This window comes from Erpetoichthys calabaricus, chromosome 12 (genome assembly GCF_900747795.2).
Source record: "Erpetoichthys calabaricus chromosome 12, fErpCal1.3, whole genome shotgun sequence".
Lineage (NCBI taxonomy): Eukaryota > Metazoa > Chordata > Cladistia > Polypteriformes > Polypteridae > Erpetoichthys > Erpetoichthys calabaricus.
In genome coordinates, this window is record NC_041405.2 from 149,946,619 (window position 1) to 149,971,651 (window position 25,033).

Genomic DNA, 25,033 nt, shown 5'->3' on the forward strand with positions numbered 1-25,033 from the left:
ACATCCATGTATAATACAGATGAAGGGAACTACTGTGCTTTCATAAAGATTTGATATGTTCAATACTTGTAAAATAGGCAATGTGCTTCACAAACGTACTTAAATTGATTCTTAAAATTAGAAAAATAGGAAAGGTGCTAATATACTGCCACATTTGCACTGTCTTATGTTCAGCCCTTATGTTTTATTGAGATTTCATCATTCGCTTTATACTCCAGTTCCACAAATTTGTATTTTTAACTAGACAATGTCTTGTGCCTCCATGACTGCTATCCTACATTGGCTGTTGTCTGGCACTGGTTTCAATTAAATTGCTGTGCTTCAGATTTGCATCTTTTTGACAGTTTTCCATGTTTTACTGTGGGGTTAGTTGTGTGCTTTTTGAATATTTAAATAAGCTGCTTATTTTGCTTCCACCTTTACTTCATCTAACACACTGCATTTGGGTGGCTGTTTGCCGTGTGCTGCTACCTTTCGCAGATGGAACTGTGTCCAGCCAATCATTGTCTTGCACATTTGTCTGCTCTTGTGCAAGGGTTGTGGGTTTAACGGCGTGTCTGCTCATTTCAGTACGGGAGACAAGGAAGTGTTAGCAAGGTTTCTTGCAAAAACTCGGAAAGTACTATGGTATCTTACAGAAAAAAATAGTAATTTGACATTTTAATGGTTTTCAAAACAATTTTTTTTTAATGTATGTAGTATGCATCTACATTTCCCTTGGGATTGTTTATCTAATCTTTGGGTGCAAAAGAAAATGTACTTAGAACAGGTTGTGCATAGCTGCAATACAAAGACCAATGATAAAAAAGGTGTTTTAGATTTTTATTTTTAAGTTGGACCCAAATCAACTACTCTAGTTTTCAGTCCATCAGTTATTTTGTTTTTTTCCTGTAGCAGCTAAATTGTGCAATGTTTAAGCCAGCATTCATAGTCCAGTTTAAATGCAAATTTTTTATATTTTGTTTTGCCTTGTGGTACATGATATGGAGGTTTGTTTTTCTTGGCTGGCAGCAGACTACAAATAAATTCTATTTTATGAGAACATGTGCTCTTTAAAATGAATGCATTACTTGACAAGATGGATTGCACTAGTTTCCCAATTAACACTCTTATTACCAGAATTCTATAAGGGTGAAATACTGAACTGAGTATTTTTTGCAATTGCATTCCCTGTTTAAACACCCTGAATTCTTATGGAACCTGTTTTCTCAATATTCCAAAGCCTTGATTTGCATCTCCCGGAATGTTCATTGAGCCCTTACTTTGTCGAGCCTTTTTTACATGTATTCTAAATCCTGATAACAGTAGTAGCTTCATTTCAAACAAAAAAAATACTATATGTTCCTTTCTTGATCTTGGTATCAACACCAAGTGTGAAGATCAGCTTGAAAGAAGTGGTGTGTGTTTTTACTTTATTTTTTAATAACTGAGCAGTCACAACTGGGAATCAGAGCTTGATGGTTATGAGAGGAAGCAATCGCAAAATTACACTGATGTATTAATAGACATTTTTTCTTTTACTGGGTATTATAGTTTGGATAGATGAGATTAATTATAATATGTAAGAGAACAGTAATTAATTTAGGACTAACCTTTATTGCCAATTTACAAGCAAAGTAAAATGCCACTATGCGGCCCCAGTTTTTATTTCTATTAAGAAATAATAGCTGCAACCTGTATGAATGTCTCAGTTTGGTTGGATGTCATTCACTTTCTAAAATCTTTGAAACTTCAGCCAGTTTCTTTATCTTTTTATGACTGGGGTCCAGAAGTATCCAGGAAACTTTTAGCTAGTCTGTAAAGGTTGGCATTAAGAAAAACAAAGTGCCTCAGCTTTGAGAGGTTGATCCTGTTTCTTGTTATAGACCTTGTTTTGGTGAAGTTTCTCTCCGAGGGGACTGGTGTTGCTACAATGCAGTCTCCATGCCATCACATGCGCAAGACGTGGGTAAACTGAAGCCTTGGTCTCCTACCAGCTCAGTGGGTCTGCACTTCTTTGGAAAAGAGGCTCCGCAAGATACAATCTCACTTCCAGTATTGTATTTGCTGAGGAATTTCTTTTGTGAGTGTCTGCAGGACCAGTTGCTCGTTCTTCAAAGAATCTCCAAACAGCAAATGCTTGTGACTCCTCTTGTTCATCCTGTTCCCTTTCTCCCTTCAACAGGTTCACTGATAACAGCCAGGGTACTGCATCCTTGGACTCCAGAATCAGTTTTAGCATATGAAAGGTTGAGTTCAACTTTGTAATACAGTCCTGTTTGAGCTTGAGTTCAGGCATGCCCATCTGTTAGGTAGATTTGAGCTTCTCTGTGGCTGTTTTGCTCCTGTGGAAGAATTCCACTATTGTCTTCACTTAGTCCATAGTGGGTTTCATCACCTTCAGAGCATCTCACAAACAGTTAATTGTGTGTGCAAGACATGGGTGGTGGGTCCATTTCAGGATTTTAGTTGCTTTAATTATGTTGGCTGCATTGTCACGGACACAGCAGACATCTTTGTTTTCCACATCCCACTCTTTTTACCACTTTGAGCAGCTAGCTCTTAAGTTCTCAGAAGTGTCTGTCACTGGACTCGAACAAACCAGAAGATCGGACACCATTTTGTAATTTTCAATAAAGTGGCAAGTAACTGACATGTAGGATGTGGTGGTGCAGAATGTCCAACAGTCAGTTGTCCGGCAATCTCCTGGGGCTTTAATTCTGTCTTGCAGTGAAGCATGTTTTTTTCTGTCCTATAGCTTTGGGATAATTTTGTGGGAGAGTTTTCATGCTTGGAATTACATAAATTGGATTGAGAGCATGAGTAAAAGTTCTGAATCCTTTATCTTCCATGACTGAAAATGGTTGGAAATCGCGTGCAGTCATTTTAGCCAATTTCTCAATTGTGTTGAGTTCTTGGGTTGTAGACATTGGCAAACTGGCACTTTACAGTTGACCCCCTTCAGCAGCTGGCTTCCCAAATTATTCATGGGAACCACCAATACCTCATATTTTATTTGCCTTTACCCTTTTGCTTATTTTTAGGTCAGCCTTGAGCTTGCATGCGTTCAGCCTCTTCTGCTCTTGGGCTGTCGCTGTCTCATTCTCTAGTCTAGTGGTGTGGTGCACAGAATGTGCACAAGGGAGTCTTCTACTGCAACCAGTTGCTGTAGTTTCGGAACGATGCCGTTGTACAGTGTATACGGACGTTAACAGCAGCCCTGTCTATGCACACGGCGACCAACTTTCTCTTCCAGTTGTCCAAGCCTGCTTCCTGGAAAAGTTAAACGAGTTTAATGAACAAATGCTCCCTGATGTAGCTTATGGTCCAAGATACAGATTTAATCATTTCTGGTGCTGAGGTCTGACTCACTGACTGCATTTTGGCAACAAGTCGAGCTTTACAGGCTCAACATTTGCAGAGTCGCGGAATCCCAGGTTTTTAAATCTAATGTCCGGTAGGTGCTGACGGCAAGGCCATAAAATGTTTCAATAGCCTTGAAGCGACAGTGACACTGCACTGACTGCTCAGCAGCTAGCTTACTACCTTTGCGCTCAGAAGTTGCAGTGGTTCTGTGAAGCAGTGACACCAGTGGAATTACCTCTGAAAGTGAAACCTGTTTTTCAGTTTCTCCCTGGTTGCTTCCTCAAATGGTCTCAGTGCATTGATGGAGAGACTGATGACAGACCATTCTACCTCACTTAAGCAAAGTGAGCCCTTTCCAAGGAGACAGAGGACTGTGGTAACTGCCTGCTTTTGCTCAGACAATTTCTCCCACATGCAAAATAGAGTTCCACCTTGTCTCAACTGCTTGAATTTAGTTTGTGTTCAGGGAACTTCTGAATTTGAGCTTGTCTGCATCTTTAATGCTGTGGTGAAAAGAAAGCAACAGTAGCATTGGTTTTTTTGCTGAATCTGAAGCAAGCCAGGGTGAGCTTGAAAGTCTTTCACCACCAAATTCAAAGTGTGTGCAAAACATGGGTAGTGTGCCCAACCTGCTTTGCACACAGCAGCAACCATGTTGGTGTGATTTTCGGTTACAATGGTCAGAATCTTGTCTTAACTGTGAACAAATGTTTGTCTGCAGTGTGTTGTCCAGGAACACAACACATTTCTAGCACATATGCCAGCATTTGCCAGTTTTCATCTATTATGTGGCATGAGACTTAAATATGCCTCTGTGGCTCTTGATGTCCACATGTCAGTTGTAAGCACAACATTGTCCACACCACTCAATTCCTTTCTGACCTTAGAGCAGCATTCTTCATAAAGAGCTTTGTTTCCCCTCCATTAAAGATTATCTACTTGGAATCTTGTACCGTGCATCAAGTGTCCTCACAATTTCTAAAGCCGTCATCTTCCACCATGGAAAGTGGTTGCAGGTCCTTCACTATCATTTCTGCAAGGCCCCTCGTAATCTCCATTGCTCTTGGAGAATCGGCTAAGTGAAATAATACAATAATTTAAGTGTGTAGCACATCTTGTAGTTTAAGTAGTAGTCGTCAGTTAATACAGCCTCATCATTCATATGGCTGTAGAAACATTTCTCCGGTTCCAAAAATTAAACTGGGAGAAATGATTGAAGCCAGATGGACCAAATAATCAACCTTCATTTGAGTAAGTTGATTTATTGATCTTAATGGCAGTAGCCCATTGCTTAGGAATGATGACTCGCAGCTTCCATCTACAGTAAGTGCTACAAGCCATAGCTTAAATTACTGAGAATGGAAAATAAAGATGCAAAATGTTTTCCTTGAAGTATGAAAGTTAAAGTACAGTCTATGCATTTCCAAACCATTTTAGCTGAAATGCACTGTTGTGTGAATCCTCTACAGATACTTGCTGTAGTTTGTAATCAATTCTAGTGCTTGCAATTTTAATTGCATACTACAGGGGTTGTTAGGTGAAACTTCAACCCATTTGAATTGTTGACAAGAGAACACATGTCCTCCCCCCACAAATGTCAAGTCATTTTCTAACCTCTTTAATCAAGACCAGGGTCATGGGAAGGGGGCTCCAGCCTATTCCCGCTAGAATAGTGGTCACAGCAAACACTAGCACACTAGGTCCAATTTACTTAGCCTGCATGTCTTGGAACAGTCGGAGGAAACCCACGCAGGGAGGACCCAGGATGCAAAACCTGAGTCTCCTTACTGTTAAGATGCACTACCACTGTGACACCTTTCCTCCACAATTAAAATGAAAAAAAGAAAATTTAGCTTTTACTATTCTAATTGTATTGCTATGAACATATCAACATCAAATAAATGAGGTTCTGGTTGCTTCCAAGTGGATGCATTCATAGTTTTAAGGTTTTTTTCATGTTTCTTCTGGTATTTCAATAAGCCCAATGATATATATTTTTTTTCTGAACTGCCCTTCACTTAAAATGTTATTTTTGGTTAGAGTATTTCTTTATGTACTTTGTTTTTTTGGTGAGGACCTAGAAAACTTTTTAAATTCATGATCTTCTTAAATGAAGACAGGACTCAAGATTAATGAAGAATGGGGAGAGGCAGGCCTTGAATTCAAAAGCTGAGTCTCATGTGAACTGCATTCTTGTTTATGCCCAGCGCTGATTTCTTTAACAATACTGTGAGCATACTACAGGAAAACCAGCATGCTATGTCACAGAAGTAACATGAGATTCTTTTTTTCTGTGAACATTTTCCATATTCGCAGTTCTACAATGTTAGTTACAATAGATGCCTAATCAAGTACAGTAATCCCTCCTCCATCGCGGGGGTTGCGTTCCAAAGCCACCCGCGAAATAGGAAAATCCGCGAAGTAGAAACCATATGTTTATATGGTTATTTTTAGAATGTCCTGCTTGGGTCACAGATTTGCGCAGAAACACAGGAGGTTGTAGAGAGACAGGAACGTTATTCAAACGCTGCAAACAAACATTTGTCTCTTTTTCAAAAGTTTAAACTGTGCTCCATGACAAGACAGAGATGACAGTTCTGTCTCACAATTAAAAGAATGCAAACATATCTTCCTTTTCAAAGGAGTGCGCGTCAGGAGAGAGAGAACAAAGCAAGCAGTCAAAAAAAAAAAAATCAATAGGGCTTTTTGGCTTTTAAGTATGCGAAGCACCGCCGGTACAAAGCTGTTGAAGGCGGCAGCTCACACCCCCTCTGTCAGGAGCACGAAGAGAGAGAGCCACAGAAAAAGTCAAAAATCAATACGTGCCCTTTGAGCTTTTAAGTATGCGAAGCACCGTGCAGCATGTCCTTCAGGAAGCAGCTGCACACAGCCCCCCTGCTCACACCCCCCTACGTCAGCGCGAGAGAGAGAAAGTAAGTTGGGTAGCTTCTCGGCCATCTGCCAATAGCGTCCCTTGTATGAAATCAACTGGGCAAACCAACTGAGGAAGCATGTACCAGAAATTAAAAGACCCATTGTCCGCAGAAACCCGCGAAGCAGCGAAAAATCCGCGATATATATTTAAATATGCTTACATATAAAATCCGCGATGGAGTAAGCCGCGAAGCGCGATATAGTGAGGGATCACTGTATACTTTTTTTTTTTTTTCCTGTTCTCCATGAAAACATGAAATTTTAATTTCTCAGTCATCACTACAATAAATGTGGAATAAGTACCAGTAATTTTTTAAAAACGCACTAAATGAATACTGTACCATTAAATGTATTCTTCTATACAGGAATATTGCACACAAAACTAAATACATTTGTGTATTACAAGATGTGACAAAACAATTAAATGAAATGTGAACATAATTTAAATGTCATGTTTTTTGCTTATTTCTTTGAGATTATTAAATGCCTTCATTTATTTCTGATATGCTCCATGAAGTACAGATATAAAAACTAATTTTAACTCAAGTTGAGGGTGAGCTGTAAAGATTGCAATTGTTTTGAACGTTGTATTCTCGGTAGAGTGAATGTAGATCTTCAGTTACTGAGTGACATTTTTACATCAGGCACTTCAGACTCAAAATGATGATGAATTTGGAAGTGATCTAAATGTATTGTCACACGGGTACTCAAGGGAGACAGTTTGAGGGCTCAGGTGATGGTAATTTTCCACCAATCCGGGGGGTGGCACTGTGTGATAATGTTCTCTCCTTTCCTGGACCCGCCTTTTGTTGCCCTTCAGCCATATGAACATATGAAGGGAAGCCCAGTCATCTTAGACAGTCTGAATAGGACTCTGGTCTGAGAAGACTTCAGTTTTTCCATTTTCACCTGCTTTTTTTGATGAAAAACTATTTCAATTATACAGGGTTTACCCATGGTGCCCCAAGACTGTCTCTGTTCATCTTATTACACTGGTGTAGTAGGCAGGATTTGTTTTGAAAAATGAACAGAAGAGCTAGAGATCTACAGGTACTCAAAATACTGGTGGGAGAACAATGGACTCGACTCGCTGAATCGAATGAATAACTGGGCTCGTATTGCTCTACAATGGTACAGATCTGCCACATGTATTGTCACCTATCAAGGATTTGACTTGCAAGATCAAGGTGGCTGTCACTAGCAGTCCTCCTTTTCTGGTAATCTTGGGATGGGACTGGTCACAAAGCAAAAGTGTCAAGACACATATCACTTCTTCTAAACCACTGCTATTGATGGTGATAAATCATTTCAGACTGTTTCCATGCCACGTTCTAAGCCGGCTTCCGAACAGGGTCATGATGTGATGTCTCTATGAAGATGGAAGGCGAGGTGTCGCGGAGCACTGCTCCGCCCCACGAGGTTGTCGTCGAATACAGTCTCATTAGTATCTGTCTATTACACTTTCAATTTAGGCAAACACCAACATCATTTAATGGAGAACAATGAAATGAGGTCTTCCTCAATTTTGCCTTAAATGCGGTTATTCTGATTGACGGACAACGTACAAATTATCCTCCTGCCACAGGGACTGCACCTTGTTATTAGTAATTTGTTATATAGTGTAGCGGAGCATGAGGGAGAGGTGAGGTCATGGATGTTTATTCCACTAACTTACTGGTGAGAGGTTTGGGAACTGAAGATGTTAGTGGAATAAATGTGTTGCTTTTGCGCTTCTTGCTGAGAGTGTCAATTGAGAGAGGTTCCTCAAAAGAACAATGCTTCTGTCCTGGAGCTATCCCATGAGATTGACTAACTCTTAACAATATCGCACAGGAACTTGTAGGGGTCTTTGCACATATCAGTATCCCTAAATTCAAAACAGACCAACGGATGCTGTTTACCTTGGAAACATTCAAGGAAGTAGCCAATTTACTCAGGATTAAGCATCTAGTCAGTGTGTACCATCCTCAAACTGAGTTTAGTACAGCAGTTTAATCGGACACTCAAACAAATGCTGTGCAAGGTGGTCAGGGAGGATGGGAGGAATTGGGATCAGTTACTCCCCCTCATGTTGTTTGCCTATCGTGAGGTTCCTTTTCCCCATACGAGTTATTGTATGGATGACAACACCACCCTATCGTGTATCTTAGCCGGAAACTACTGGATCTCTGTTGATCATATTAAAGTGCATTGTCAACACTGAAGATGCTCGTTGAGGTGCCAATTTTTTATTTTTATTATTTGTCATTTGAATTAATGAGAATGTCTTGGCATAAAAAAACAATCTGGTATTTGTGAATGAATGAATCGGAGCTTTTAGGGTACTAGAGATATCTATAGAAAAACTGCTCTGTCAATCAAAAAGCTGAGCAGTGGGAGAGAAAAAAATGGACTACATGGTGAAGATGTGTGGCCATTTTGCTAATGAAAATAATCAGCCAACTATTCAAAATTACAAAAAGGACAATGCAAAAACAGACCAGCTAAAAGAGCAGCACACTCTTTACAATTGTCTGCTTTTACCTTTGAATGAAATCTTTTTCAAATAAGTTAAAATTGTATTTGCACAGCGAAGTTCAATCTGACAGCTCTATTATATACAAAGTATATAGTGGGGATAATCACTGTGTTCAAGCTTAAATAAGTGCATTTCAAATCATATTCAACTTAATAGCCCATTTATACTCCAAAACTGAACTGAATAAACCCTGTTTTGTTTATAGTGCAATTTTGTTTGTGCAGAACTATGCAGATGCAAGATTGTTCCACGCATGCACACTAGCATTCAAAATGGGGGCCTAACACAGCTTCTGTTCACTGGCCACTGTTTTTGTTATCTAGAGCATGCGCAGTCAACATGCACAGGAACATGTAGACACAAAAATCGAGAGGTATGCAGTCGCAGACACCCTCATCCACACAACATGACTGCTTATAAAGTTGGCATCATGCACAAAGACAAAGTATCAACAGACCTTAATGCTTACCCAAATCAGCTACTGTTTTAACTATCAGGCTAGCAATTTTATTTTATTTTATTTTTTTTTTTTTTTTTACAATGTTGATGATGTGTGTGCTTTTTCTAAAGCTGCTTGATTGTGCAAAGTTAGCTTGACTTTGACTGCAGGCTTAAGTGCTATTTTTTGTTAGATTGATTTGTCCTTAGAAGTACATGATATGGAGGTTTATTTTTCTGGGCTGGCAGCTGACTATGAATTAGAAAATCTATTTTTATGAGAACGTGTGCTCCCTGTAAAATACATGCATTACTCTTCAAGATAGCCTGCACTAGTTTACCAATTACCATTCACTCTATTGTCAAAATTCTTCATGCTGTAAAAAGGGTAAAATATTACTAAACTGAATACTTTATGTAATTGTATTCTGAGTTTTTGGAACCTGTTTTCTCAATATTCCTAAGCCTTATTTTGCATCTCTCAATGAATGTTGTGGCAGACGGCCGGCAGCTTATCCCGGCCGGGACGCCCCTGAAGTGGAAGGATGGGGGAAGGCAGCTTTTTCAGGACACTGCCTCCCCCAAAACAGTAGATGGCGGGTGCCCTGGATTCCTGCAGGGCATTCTGGGACTTGGAGTCCGGTTTCTCAGCCCTGTTGGGTACCGTGGGTGCAGCCAGGGGGAGCTATGAAAGGACCTGGGGAGTCATGCTTCCCTTGCAGCCTGGAAGTGCTTGGAAGTCATGAGGACGGAGGTGTGGAGGAGAATTTAGTGATTTACTGTGTTTACTTATTGCTGTGTATGGTGGTGGAGGTGCTTTGGAGCACAACACAAAGAAGAAAGAAAGTAAATATCTTCTTGGTGATTTTATCCCGTGTCCTGCGTACTGTTGGGGGGGCGGGGGGAAAGGTGGGCAACAATGCCACCTAGTGTCAATTTACTTACAATGTTCATTTAGTCCTTTGTCAGCATCTTTTACATTCTCACACACGTGTGAATAGGAGGCAGCTAAAGGGCTTAAGTAATTGTAATTGCTCTGGTGCCTCTGACATCAGTTCCGGTTCTGGCACTTGTGATGATGTCACTTCTGGCATAAATTACATCACTTCCTCCATCGGCCTTTTAAAGCCGTCATTTTACCTCCATGTATTCAGTTCTGTTTTGGACTCTTGGTCTTGTAAACAACTTGCTTCAACCTTTTGCAGCCAGGGCATATTATACCGGTGGCTGCCCCAAACCTTTGCAATAGTCCTGAGTCGTTCTTGTGGCAACCTATATACTAAATCCTGATACAAGTAATAGCTTCATTTTTAAAAAATAAAAATACTATAATTTTCATGTTCCTTTCTAAATCTTGGTAATAACATCAAATGTGACGATCAGCCTGAAAGAACAAAGTCTTCCTTTTTTTTTAAATAATTGAGCAGTCAAAACTGTGGTTGTTATCAATGAGCTTGATGGTTATGAAAGGAAAAGACAAAAACAAAAATAACAATCTCTTAAAATTTAGAAATAAATTGATACTGGTTTTTTTTAACTGGATACTGTAGTTTGCTTGGATAGATGAGATTCATTATAATATGTATAAAAGTTTTAGAACAGTAGTTAACTCAGGACTAACCTTCATTGCCAATTTACATTCGAAGTAAAGTAATCCCACTATGCTGCCCCAGTTCAAATTTCTGTTATGAAATAATTGTGCAATTTTTATGAATGTCTCCCTGCTTGGTTGTATGTCGTTAATCTGCAAAAGTGAAAAAATAAGGGATGAGTGAAAGGTAAATAAATGCAAATTGCAATAAGCCAAATTTAAATGTTGCATAATGCAAGCAAGATATAAAATTATTAATATGGGTTTTGGGAAGGCATGAATAAAGACAAAAGTAAAAAGACATCTTACTGCTGAAGTTCTTCATCACCATCTAACCTCTTTGAAATGTCAACAAGTTTGTTTAAGAGTTTTTCATGCCTGGGGTCCCGAAGCTGTACCGAAATCGGATCAAATTCAGAGTTTAACTCACTTTCGTGAGACACGTAATCATGAATAAAACTGCAGTGAATAAAAAAAGAGCATTAACCATTTAGAGAAACAGCAAAGTCGGGGACAAGACACAACAGAAGTGCCAAATGAGTCAATAATTGAGATTTAAACTTTTAATGTTAAAATAATTACTCATTTGAATATAGTTGAATCTGGATTGAAAGTTATGAGGCATGTGCTTTCAATTGAGAAGACAAACTTTAAAAAGAAAGCTTTAGCTGGCTAAAGTTATTCATTAAACTTTAATAGAAATGTAAAATCTTGAACATACTTTCGTTCTCAGTATTGATACAAGTTCCATGATTATTACAACAACCATTTTTCATGTATAGGAATTCCCCAATGGGCTTAAGTGGGCCATGGTTTTTGAGAAAAGCCTTGACTTACTGAGAAGGCAAGAAACTGCCCGCACATAAATAAGAGAGAGATCCCCTTCCAGAGAGGTTGGACATACAATGGATGTTAATAAATGGGGTAAATACAATGCACAGAATAGAACAAGTGATCCTCTTCAGAGCTAGATGGCCAATTTATCATTGCCACCACAGAAATACAATACAATAGTACAAGCTAAAAGGCAAAAGGGAGGAATAGATTACATCACTCACTTAAAACAGAACTACCAAATCTGAGGATATGGATTTGTTCAAATTCATTAAAAACAAATAGAACCTAACTAACATAAATGAAAAACACCAGTATCTGTCCTTCCGCTAATTGTAGAAGTACTGCCAGATTGTAGAAAAGAAGTCGGACAAGCCAGACACAGTCAGAGTCCTGGAGACCACAGCTACTGTAACTAGCTACCTCCCCACTGGCTGTTTTACAGCGGAGTCACTTCTGAGCCAGTGCTCCTTCATCTGAGAGATTTTGCCATAGGCAGGCTAACAACTTGGAAGAGAAATAGAGTAGGCGATGGTTAGTAACAATTTATAAATATCACATCACTTATATTTTAGTACTAATAACAGAGATGTAGTAGGCATAGCTAATCAGCAGCTCTAGTCAGAGTATCCTAAACTGAAGTTGTGAGTCTTCAAACTTGGATTTAAAAGCGAAGACTGAAGGGGCACTTCTTAGAGTAGCAGACAGACCATTCAACAGTTTTGGGGTTCTGTAACTAAAATCTCATCATAAGCAGATTGGCATCTTGAGATCTTAATGTGCGCTCCTTTTTTTTTTAAGTAATGATTGTAGCAAGAAGGTTGTTTGTGCCAAATGTTATTTGTGAAATATATTTCATAAAGCCAAGCCATGCAATTCAGCTGAGAGAGAGAGAGAGGCTGCCAGGTAGATTGACAAGTGACAGTTGTGGGTCAGCTTAGGGAGATGGGCAGAGAACATGTGAAGGACACAGACAAGTTGTCTTGGGAAGTGCCGATGTCTGTTTGGCCAATATGGTTAAAAAACCCAGTCTGTGAAGGTATTAATAACCATCCAGTTCTTCTGGTAATTGCACACATCTGACATGAATTCTATGAAAATTTAATTATGTAGCAATGACACATGGAGCAATAACCTACTAATGAAGGAAACTCTGGACTCATGCTGTGATAGATACAGAATTGTAATTCTAAGTGATGATCCAGCAACAGAATGTGGCACAGAATTAGCAATAGATATTTCTTTCATGCTTACCCAAATGCTTTTTTTTTTTTGTTTGTTTTTGTTTTTGTTTCCTTCCACTGTCCAAAGACATGCAGGTTAAGTGAATTGGCTTTATTAAATTGGCCTGTGTGTTTACTAAGACATGGGCCATGGAGGGCTGCAGTGGCTGCAGGTTTTCATTCTAACCATCTTCTTAATTAGTGATCAGTTTTGGCTGCTAATTAACTTGTTTTGCCTTAAGTTTTAATTGGCTGAGGCACCTTAGTTGTTGTTCTCTTAATTAGCAGCCACACAATAATGAGACACAAAATGACCTGCCACATGACCAGCTAACCTGTGCCCATCACACAATATGTGGAAATAAAGAAAGGTGAAGGTCTCAGTAAGGCTGATCTCCAAAGTCGCCAAAACAATTTTGATTTGATGTGTTCTTAGAAAAAACAAAATCAACAGCTGTTAAAATGTCTGCTGTAGCAGAGTGAGAGCAGCAACAAGCTGTGGAATTAAATAACTGGTTTAATTAACAGCATTAAGAACCTGGTTGAAGCCCCAATTTAGCTGGTCATCTGTTGGCTCATTTCACACCTCATTTCTGTTTGGCTGTCATTTTAATGATGAAATGAATCAATTCAGAAGACTGAATCCTTAAAAACTGCTATTAAACTCAAGGGAAAAGTTAACTAGCAGTGAAACCTGGTCATTGTATTAGGAAAAGGGTTAGAATGAAAACCTGCAGCTACTGTGGCCTTCCAGGACTGGAGTTTGACATCCGTGGTGAGATGGAATGGTATCCTGTCCAGGTGGTGTTCCTACTTTGCACCCAGTGATTGCTGATTAAAGACCGATAGCCTCCAGCTGCACCACAAAACCACACCCTGGATAGGTGGTTAAAAAAATGGATGTATTTTTAAATTGTAACCTATTAATCAGAGGCTGACAAGTAATAATGAAAATGTGAAGCTTCCCAACAATTCCAGTTACACGTTACAATAATGTAATCAAAAAAGCATGAAAAAAAGTTAGTTTGAGAACACTGATCTTAAGATCAATTGTACTATGTTGTAGTGATGGGCGGAGTGAAGCCTCATGAAGCATCAACACGTTTGAAGCAATTGTGTCGGAAATCGTATCGAAGCTTCGAAGTATTTGACACCTCTCTAGGGACACCTCCTGGCCATTTGTATTAACAGCACATTTTAACAGTAAACTCTTAGAGCATTGTGGACGAATACCGAATGTCTATGAAGTTGTGATATACATCTTTGAAGTCAAAAATTATAATTGGCAATAATGTCAAGCATTGTAAATCGACATATGCTTAGCAAGTAATCTGCAGTAATCGGATCAACGTTGACTAGATACGTTAGGCGCCAGCACGGATTACCGTCGTTTAGAAGTAAATGTATGCGTAACGGTGGCTTGAACAATTACGCCAGTCGGACAGCGCCAGGTCTCGTGTTCAATAACAAACCTGGTCAGCATCTGTCTGGGGATTGCAGATTTCCGTTGCCTGATGCGTTTGATTGATAGTTCCGATTATGCGGCAATGCTCCTTGAAAACCTGGTTGGTGTTAGACTTCTAATCGGGAATTTAATCTGCATAATGTACATTCATATTTCAATTCCAATGTAAAACCAGCATATAATTAGTATCTGAATTAAACTCTTCAACCGAACTAGACTACACTTCGTGGAAATGCGATTGGTCCATCACTAACTGTCACTAAATTTTGCAATAACTAGAAGAATTGCTAGTAAAACAGTAATAATGTAGCTACAATACATTACACTGGCAGTAGTCTAATGTGAAATGCTCTTAAATTTGCACTAAAGTACTGTAATGGTTTACACATAATGCAATACCCAGATGCTTAATTGAAATAACTCCATGGCAATTCATTACAGTTTCCTTTATCAATTGTGCACGAGTTTTATTAAAATAACTACTAAAATTCAACCCAGAATAGTCCCATCTTTGTAGAATAAAGAAATGTGTCACTATGGAAAACAAATCTGGACAATGCAAAGTAAATTTGTTGCACATCCTACAAAAAAAACAAACCACACACTTTCAGCGCGTTTGATATTTCAAATTAAGTTTTAATAAAGACAGTTTGCAATAACCCAAAAACATGAGCGGACAAAGTAATTTGTACAAAACCAACCAGTTCTGTCCAGTTGCATTAATGAACGTGTACAGATTTTCCTGCTAATGATTCAGAAAGTTAAGGACTAGAAAAGTGCTGGCCAGCGTACAAAAACTGAATTCATAATTGGAACAGGACTAAAAACTAGGAACAAATACATACAATGTCTGCATAAACACAAATGTCCTCCACATCAAAGTCACACAATGCAGAGGATTTTTCTTCACAGATGACTCAGACTGTCAGATTACAAGGTTTTGATTAACTTTACAAGGAAAACATTTAAAAACTGGACTTAATCTGCATGTTGGTGTGCTCCTCTTTGCCATGTACAGAGTTCTAGTTTTGCTCACATTACACATCTTCTACAAATAAACTGTAAACTGTCTTCAATAGTTAAATTAATTTTACATAGAGGTTGTCACTTCACAAATTACATTTTCTGTAACTCAACATACTGCTGTTAACAGTCTTGATAAGAGAATTCTCTGAATAGCATTGAATAAGCAGAACCAAACCAAAGCATAGTAGTAAGATTGAATAGCTTTAGCAACCCTTAACACAAAAACCCAATTTACATGGCAGTTTTTTTTGCACTTTTAGAAAGTAAGGGTCAATGCTGCTTCTTTGTATTTTTATTGTAGAAAACTTGATCAGTGCAATTCTATTCACAAAAAGATGCAGGTGAATGTCACCCCTCACACCACTTGGCTTTGAAGGCTCAGCATCGTCTGTGCAGTCATTAGTTAGTCACCTGAAACAGACATTTTGTATTAACATCATGCTTAACAATTGAGACCCATAAGTAAAGTATCGGGTATTTGTTATACCAACCATGATTTAAATGTTAATGATCCAATATGTTCAAACAAAAATATTGTTTAATATAATTTCCAGTGTACTGTTATGAACAGTACGGTACATACCAAGAACAAAATCAGTCTTGTGGGATTCTGGCAAGCAGAGTCTTTTCTAGGACAGCAGGAGTAGCAGAAATCTGCTAAATAGAAACTAAGATTGTTTAAGACAAATAAGTAGGTCTTTAAAGTGTGGCATTGAAAAGTCATGTTTACTAATCTCAGCATTGACAACAAGTGCACCAAACTTCTCAAAGTATGCCATCAGGAGCCTTGTGACATGGGGACAATGCACCCTCATCTCAAAAGATGGAAAGACTTGGCTTGAGACAATCACCTCTGCCTAAAGTAACTGGCCACAGCAGGTCTAACCCACTCCCAACTTAAATTCTGTTAATCAGCAAAATATCAAGCTACACTGGCTTCCATTAAAATTAATGCCGTCATAACGTGTTTCATAACTACTGTATACTGGCAAGATTACCTGTATTTGTCCCAGACTGTGGGACAAAGGTTTGTAAAATGAACCATTGGTCCAAGCCACCAAATTGTAAACACAAAATGCAATTTATATCTTAAATACTACCTCACTGCATTTTCCCCAAAGTGGTGCAGGTTTACTTGTTATACAGGCAAAAAAATTACAAAAAAAACAAATTTACAGAAACACTTCTCTTAAATTTCCAAAGTGTCCGCCTCGTCAGTGGTTTTTGACAGAGTGGTGATCTTGAGACATTTGTTAGGCCTAAATCACTTCTCAAAACTCATCCAAAATGCATTGTAGTTTTTGGTAGTCCTGCAAAAAAATTCAAAGTAACAAAATTGCCATTAATTCTTAATATTAACAGTAACTATAGTAATTTACAAGTTAAATTTAAGTAAATAATTACTCTAAATCAGTGTAGACTATAAAGCTGCATAAAAAAAATGGACAAGGTTTCTGAAGTGAAAAATTGTGACCCTCATACCATGAGTTGAGTTAACTAAACAGTTCCATTGCACTCTGATACATAATACATCAAGATGTTAAAATGTTACTTAAAAAGTAACTCGTCTTTATAGAGGGAAAAAACCCAAACACACACTTACAACTCCATAAAAACTGGAGTGATAGTCATACAAATCCAAGAAAAAAAGTGTAGAACTAGAACTGCAGTTAATCCAAGTACTCCTTCCAAAGTGCGAGGTAGCCAAATACATTCAAATTTCTGTCAACACAACCATTTCATGTATCACTGGGATGTGGACACTCAAGAACTTTGACCTGGGAAGCTTTCAATAAACTTGGGGAGTGCAGCGGTTTTAGACATTTTTATTTAGAAAAATTATCTGCTCTGCTGTGCTGGGCTTCAAGCGACTCCTTTTTTTGCTGAGGACTTCCCCAGCCTTTGAAAAAATGCGTTCACTGGGAACAGACGTTGCTGGCAGACAAAGATATTTGATGGCAAGCTGATAGACTGGGGTAAACAGTTATTCTCTCTTTCCAATACAGGAGTGGATCTTCTTGTCTACCAAGATAGGCATCTGTTAAATATCTCTTCACCTCCACAGTGGCATCTGCAGTGGCACTGTGGACTCTTTGAGCCTCGGAAACACGCAAGTCCAAAAGTTGCCATAGATGGTCTGTGGGACATGCTATTTCCAAGGATGGGGCCAGTGCTGATGTTGAAGGCTGTGGCTCTGAAAGAGTACATGGTTTTATTCACAGTACACATTAAATCAAATACCAAAAATAAACATTCCATACAAAAATCACCTTGGGGTGTCATGTGCACAGAGTCTGGAGAGGACCGCATTAGGGATGCGCATTCCAAGGTGAGTTGTCTCTCAGCCTCTCTGACACGGTCTGGATTGCCAAAGCCAAGAGTTTTGAATCTTGGGTCCAGCAGTGTAGCCAAGGCCAAAACCCGGATGGATTCCAGTGTATGGAATCTGGAGCGTAAGCTTTCCTGCAGATGCACACCTAAGACAGAAAATATCAATAATCAACGTTAAAGGAACACAACTATTCATTGTACAAAAATGTTTTTGGATCATCACAGCTTACCTAATTGTATGGACTCCTCCCTGGTCACCTTGGTACTCTTCTCCGAGATGTTGTGTTGCAACATGCGATATAGTGGGATCATTTTTGATGCAGACACCGTTTTCTCTGCAGACATCTCTGTTGTTGCATGTTTTAGTGGAAGGAGGAGGGTCAGGCATTCATTAATAATATCATACTCCCCACTTGTTAAGGGAACAACCTCTGTATTTAAATTAGAGAGGGCGGCACCAACTGCCTCACGTTGGTCATACAGACGCTGCAGCATGTCGTAAGTGCTGTTCCATCGGGTGTCCACTTCTTGAACCACCTTCTGCACTGGCCTGCCCATTAGCTGCTGCATCTCCGATAGTTTTTCCTTAGCATTACAACTTGACCTAAACAAAGATACAATTTTCTTTGCTTTTTGACGAATTTCCTGGAGCTTGGGGGTCTGGTCAATTGCCTTCTTTACTACCAGATTCAGGGTATGGGCAAAGCATGGCACATGACGAACTTTCAGCAGCTGGGCAGTGGCAACAAGATTGGCTGCATTGTCAGTCACCATGCAGTGTATCTTGCCACGGATTCCCCAGTCCGTCATTAGCACACTCATGGACTCCGTGATGTGAGCAGCAGTGTGCGTCTGGGGAAATTGGCTGACACAAAGGAGTACTGTGGCCAGTTTGGCTTCAGCTGTGACATAATGGCACGTGACACCCAGATAGCCATCCATATTTATCGAAGTCCACATATCAGATGTGAGGCTGACATAAGCAGCCTGCTTTACCTCAGCCATTGCCTTCTCTTTAACTGCACAGTACTTGGCCTGAACCATGGCTTTAAGTGCCTTTCTGGTTGGGAGGATGTAGCTGGGATCCAGTTTGTTAACAAAAGCCTGGAAGCCTTTATCTTCGATAATAGAAAAGGGCTGCAAATCTTTTACGACCATGTCAACTAAAGCCTCATCCAGTTCCTCTTGTCTGCCTAAAAAATGAAAACGGAAAACAAGCTTATTGCAGCAAGCAAACGGTGTGCACCCGCAGCAGACCTCACGCTCCAGACAAACTTTCATCAGTGCTGGTTCAGAATTGCTAAAATGTGTAATACTATAAGAATAAAAATTTGTTATACCTTTCTTAGAAGTTCCAGTGTGAGCAGATACAGCGGGATTGTCATACTCCTCTGTAACGCCAGGATGCGTCGACCTCAAGTGGCGAAGCATTGAAGACGTGTTACCGCTAAATGCTAGTTGCTTTTCGCAAATTATGCATTTTACCTTTGAGGGAGATACTAAATCAAAGTAACTCCACACCAGAGATCGAGACCTCTTACGTGAACCTTCCATCGTATATTTCAAATGTAATCGCAAAGTAGATTAGTTGTATTATCGGTATGTCTATATCTATCACCTCACTCGTCTCCAAAAAATAACCTTCAAACTTAGACGCATGCATTACTACTTTTAAGTTGTTTAGGTGCGTATTAGACTGAATTGGGATCAGGTGAGTGTTTGGACACTGTGACATTCACAGGTATAAGCTCCAGGTGTCACTGATATACTGATACGAACTGGCGCTACACATCCACATCATCACGAGCATTGGAAATGAGACGCTGAGCTTTTGACGCACAAATGTTTCAAAACGGCACCTTGAAGCTTGTTTAAAAGTGCACGTGAGATGATGAAGGGGAGGTAAAGCCAAATGTCAGTGAGATATGTCGTGTGTTACTTTGATCAACACTGTCAATTACTTCACCCCATGTTAGCCTTGTTAATGACGACCCTGTAGACATCGATTGATACAGACGCCGACATGAAGATCTACTAATGCACTGGAAACAAAGAGCAGGCAGCTATCCATATTTATAGTAATTTCCAAAAAAATCTGTCTTTGCCAGAAACATTTATTCTTGTTTACCGTAAGAGCAGCCCATACTAATCATGTATCTCGAAGCATGCGCAAATAAGACTTGATACACGTATATCACCTAACGTTCAAAGTACAAGACCTGCCGTTTACCTATTGTAACATAATATAGCTAATACAACTAATGAAACCCTCTACGTTAGCTAGATCTACCATTTCATCATACACATGAAACAAGACACATTTTCATTAGATACATCATGATCACACTGCTGCCTCACAGTAAGGAGACCCGGGTTAATTTCCTGAAGAAAGGACTGACTTTCATTGATCTACATGCATACTAAATCAACCGGACATACATTTAACTGGGACAAGTCAAATTTAAGGCCAGTACTAAAAGTGCCAGAGAGCTGGCCGAATCTTGGCTATCAAATGAGAACGCCATCAACAGACACTTGGACATAAATCCAGCATATGCAAACTTAAGAAGAACATGTTCCTAATAAATAAACTGTACACCCAATACCACCACCCCCCCCCCCCCATCACACTGATTCCCCCCCCCACCACGTAATGTTTTGCTATATATTGACTTTGATTCTTGTAAGTCTAAGCATTATCCTCTGATGAAGACCCCTGGCAGGGGTAGAAAGCTTAGGAATAAAAAGTACTTTATGATACATGATTCATTTTTTCTCCCTTGTGGATCTCCAGCTGCATATATATATATATATATATATATATATATATATGTTGATTTCTATATGCAGTGAATACATGCATAACACTGTTCACTATAGAAGTGAGGCAGTGCAACACAGAGACTGGAATATTTATGAGAACAGCCAGAGTATTATGGTGAAGGAAGTGTTTTGAACCATATTAGTACAGCTGTTCTTATACATTCTAATAGCATTTTAATATGCAAAATTTGTCATTTTATATTTTGACACTAAGTAATGTACTGCACAGTAATTTCAGTTGTGTTGATGATCCAGAAAGATTTGTTTCACCAATCACAACTCTGTTGAAACTTTGTAACCTGGTGGTGGAATATGCAGTGTAATGTAATTAATATAACTTCCTAACTCTCCGGTCGAAGCAGTAAGCTGACATGAGGAGTGGAAATGTCCCGCCCCCATGCATTGTGGTTCGAAGCACTGAGCAGACATGCGTAGTACTGAGATTGCATCCTGATGGGACGTCGAAGCCTCAGACATGCTGAGTACTGAGATCGTGACGGGCACTGAAGCCTCAGACATGCGCACTAGGTTAACTGAGGCTTCAAAGCCTCGAGCAGATTTGAAGCCTCAGACATGCGTAGTACTACTGAGATTGCGTCATGACGAGCTTCGAATGGTGATTTGAAGCCTCAGACATGCGTAGTACAACTGAGATTGCGTCATGACGGGCTTCAAACGGGGATTTGAAGCCTCAGACATGCGTAGTACTGAGCTCATGACGGAGCTCTGAAGCCTCAGACATGCGTAGTACTACTGAGATTGCATCATGACGGGCTTCAAACAGGGATTTGAAGCCTCAGACATGCGTAGTACTGAGCTCATGACGGAGCTCTGAAGCCTCAGACATGCGTAGTACTGAGATTGGATCATGATAGGGCTTCGTAGTCTCGAGCAGACATGGTCACTGGTTACTGAGTCTTTGTGAAGCCTCAGTACACTCAAAGGCATTGACCTCTATATTTTGAGAGTCTATCTGACACTTAACTCTCTAGTTATATTTTGTAATTCGTATTGACATTACATACTTCACTTAATATAGTTAAACTACAATTCAGGTAGTTGCTGAGAAGTAATTATTGTTCTTGTGGTTTGCTGTGATTTCCTTTGTCTGATACATAGTGTCAAAGATATATTGTCATATATCAACTATATATATATATAAAAAGATTAGGTAAATCGTGCAACCTTTTTATGGAATGTTGTTCAAAACCGTATGTCATATAGTATACATCTATAAATATAAATTTTTTGTCTTCATTAGGAGAATACAACAATGATACTCTCCTGTCAATTAAACCAATTTAACGTGCATATGTCAAACAACATATTTCCACATCCGCCGCAGTAAGAACAGTAGTAGTAGTTCAGTTGTGCGAAGCTCGCTAATTATCCTGATTAGGTGGCTCAATGGTATCGCAACTGTCTTTCGGTAAAAACACCAGTGGTTCGCGTCGTCGATCCTCCACTTGTTTTTTTTTCAATTCCTCCATTTAACAATATTTTCAGCTTGGACGGAGAGTGAGCGAATCGAGCTGTCGAGGGACGATTGGGCCACCGTAGACGAGCAGGGGGCACACGTCCCTAATTATATTGTGTATGTAAAGGGTTTCACTGTAAAACGTAATAAGCTTCATATTTGTGTGTTTGGAGACCCTGGTGTCGTACTGAATTTATATTGTAGAAAAACAAACTACCGTCCAGCATGCCTAAATGTGTCTTTTCGTTTCTGATCGCTCTACGGCACTACCAATTTAAGACAATTCTCTATAAACAGTTTCAGCCAATCAGCGCCTTCTAAACATGCAGAATGACAGTTTGAACCTTTATTGTAGCGGCGCAGCATCTTCGTACAGTCAGTCATTGTCCTGTTAGACTATTTACTGTTAAGTGCTGCTTGAGGTAGCGTTTATAGTACAACAGGTAGCCTACGTAGTTCTTAAATTGGTATTGAAATGCACACACAAGTCTCCTAAATTATTTATTGAAATGCCTACATTTACAGTGTCCGTTTTAGGAAATCGTAGTTTTTACTTGTTCCCGTTATTAGGAATTACAATTTCTCAGTATCATATATTATTCGTTACTACTCGCGAGTCCCGCATCATTGAGATTCTGATTTATATTCGGTATAAGCAATTTTTTTAAAAGGAGCGTTAATTGAACTGACTATAGCAGACTTGTCATCTTCTTAAAATGTCTTTATTGATTTGATGTTGACAATCATAAGGTCAAAAACCAAGGAGGCGATGAGTTTGCACGGACTGTGCTGTTTCTTTTTTTTGTGACATCGCATCAGTAGAGAGTGCGTCAAATTAACAATGCATTCTGTCCTAAATGGCAGCGCATACGATTTTTGATATTTCCTAAAGGCCAATGTGTCTCAGTTTGCTCATTAATATATTTTGACAGTGTATTTTAGTGAGAATGATTATAAACATATTACCCATGTTCATTTCCCATGTAGATATGTAACGTTTGGTGAGAATAAATAAAAAGTAACAACACATAAAATAGTTATGTTGCATATGATTGACAAAATTCAGTTTATCTGAAATGTTCTACTTATACAGTCGATTTATTTCACTTCTGAAGGTGTACATTGTCGGTATTCTCCATTGCAATTGCCCCAGAGTGTAACGTGTGCCAGTGCAACTGAAGGGTGGCAGACGAGCTCATGTAATGGGTGACAAGGCACATCCTCACCCTGATGCTGAGGCTCTTGTCATGAATATTCCCATCTTGTGCTTTTTCTCGTTCCCGCCAGTTTACTATTATTATTGGACACGTATGTAGAGGGAATGTGTGTCTTATTTTATGTCTATGAAAGGAAGGACGGTAAAGCCTTGAATGAAACTGAGTGTTGATGCTTTGGGTGACACGACAGGTGAGGAGCAGGGAACGTTAAATGTGACAGTGACTGCGGGGGATTGTGGGACTGGAAGATGGTTTAAGAATACAGAAACGACAAAAGCTTAGTCTTTCAATAATTTTATTTACATCAATGATTTACTCCATTGAGCTGCAGTTCGGAAGATTACTTATTTACCCCCCGGCGCAGCCTTTGATAAGATGCATTCAGAAGGAAAGGATGTTGCTGACAAAGTCAGGTGCTTTTTTGAAAGTTTGGCTCCAGATGTGCTTATCCAGCTGCTGCTTCTTGTCAGTACTTGAGTGATCTTTATGTTCACCTCTGGATGAATTCACAAAGTTTCTTTACAACGTTTTTGTCTCATTAACGCAGAACTCCCGAAGCTTCCCTAAAATTGCAGAAGACAGTTGTGATTAGTTATGCAGCACACGCTTTTACTCACATTGCTTTTTGGAAATCACTAATACAAATCAGCTACAGATCTGGGAATCACGGAATAGTAAAAACGTTTAATGAGTGTCTTGCGCATATACTGGTGTAATGACCACGTCGGCTTTAGTGAAGCGTTTCTTAGCCTCTCTGATATGATCGACATGGCGTAGAGTAGATTCTGGATTGTTATAATACGTGCTACCTTACGCAAAATATGCTCATTAATTTGTTACAGATTCTAGGTGGACATGATTCCACACCAAGGAAAAAGGTGCCCCATGTAAATCGTTCATAATGTCTCCAAAATATATTTGTTAACTTTCAGACAAGTACTACTTAACTGTTTTATACAAAATCCTTATTTCAACATATGCGAGCCTAAATTAGGATTTGAGCTCGGGTTGGCGAACCTTATCGCTGTAGCAAGAACTGCTTTTACGCTTTGAGCCAAAGCGCTTTAACAGGCTAGTGAATGACCAAATCGACTGCTGACTGCGCAGATATCAATGACGTCATTACGCAAGCGTGACTCAATATCACGTGACAGGCACATTTGAAGCAAGCCTCGAAGCGGCGCTTCGATCTCCAGTGCTTCGAAAGCTCGACAGTGTCGAAACCTGAGTATCGAGCGGCCCATCACTACTATGTTGTCAAATACTTAATATAAAGCAGGTAATTGAACTAGCATAAGACTATTAAAGATTTTGGAATAAATGCATTTTGTCCGTATCAGTGTGCATCACTTTGTATTACCTCCACTGACACAGACTATTTCCACTCATTAAGGCTGCGTGAACTTTAAAAGGACTTCTGACACCACCCATACAAACACTGATGATGCTTTGTTGTCGTGGCTGAATTTTAGTGTTATAAACTAGTGTGATACAGCAAGGTGTGCTCGGTTTATTTTTGGTGAAGAATACTTGGCAATCCTCCGAATACCGGTCCCAAATTATTTAAGTACATCATTATTATCTTGTCAGATGTCAGTTCACAGTTGGCGAAGAAAGGTCCTGTGCGAACGCTACATCTAGTGGAGCACTGACGACAACGCCACGAATAGCCATCACTGCACTCAGCACGACTAACCAAAGCCATTGGACGTCTACAGACACCGCAATCGACGTTGATAATACTTTTAAATATTGCGGTGTAAACTATGCCACACTGTCATGACGTATGTGATGACGTCATGATGCAACCT

The 25,033-nt window shown here is 39.4% G+C and overlaps 1 protein-coding gene across 1 annotated transcript; it reads right to left on the bottom strand.

Moving 5' to 3' along the window:
* Window positions 1–3,379: 3,379 nt before the first annotated feature.
* On the bottom strand, window positions 3,380–19,259 carry LOC127529982 (E3 SUMO-protein ligase ZBED1-like). The gene is made up of 6 exons (XM_051935426.1): window positions 19,046–19,259; window positions 17,936–18,898; window positions 17,645–17,851; window positions 17,295–17,568; window positions 11,136–11,285; window positions 3,380–3,551 (listed from the first exon to the last, which is right to left on the bottom strand). Exons 1-6 carry the CDS (start codon window positions 19,257–19,259, stop codon window positions 3,380–3,382), a joined length of 1,980 nt encoding a protein of 659 aa, XP_051791386.1.
* Between the last annotated feature and the right edge of the window lie 5,774 nt (window positions 19,260–25,033).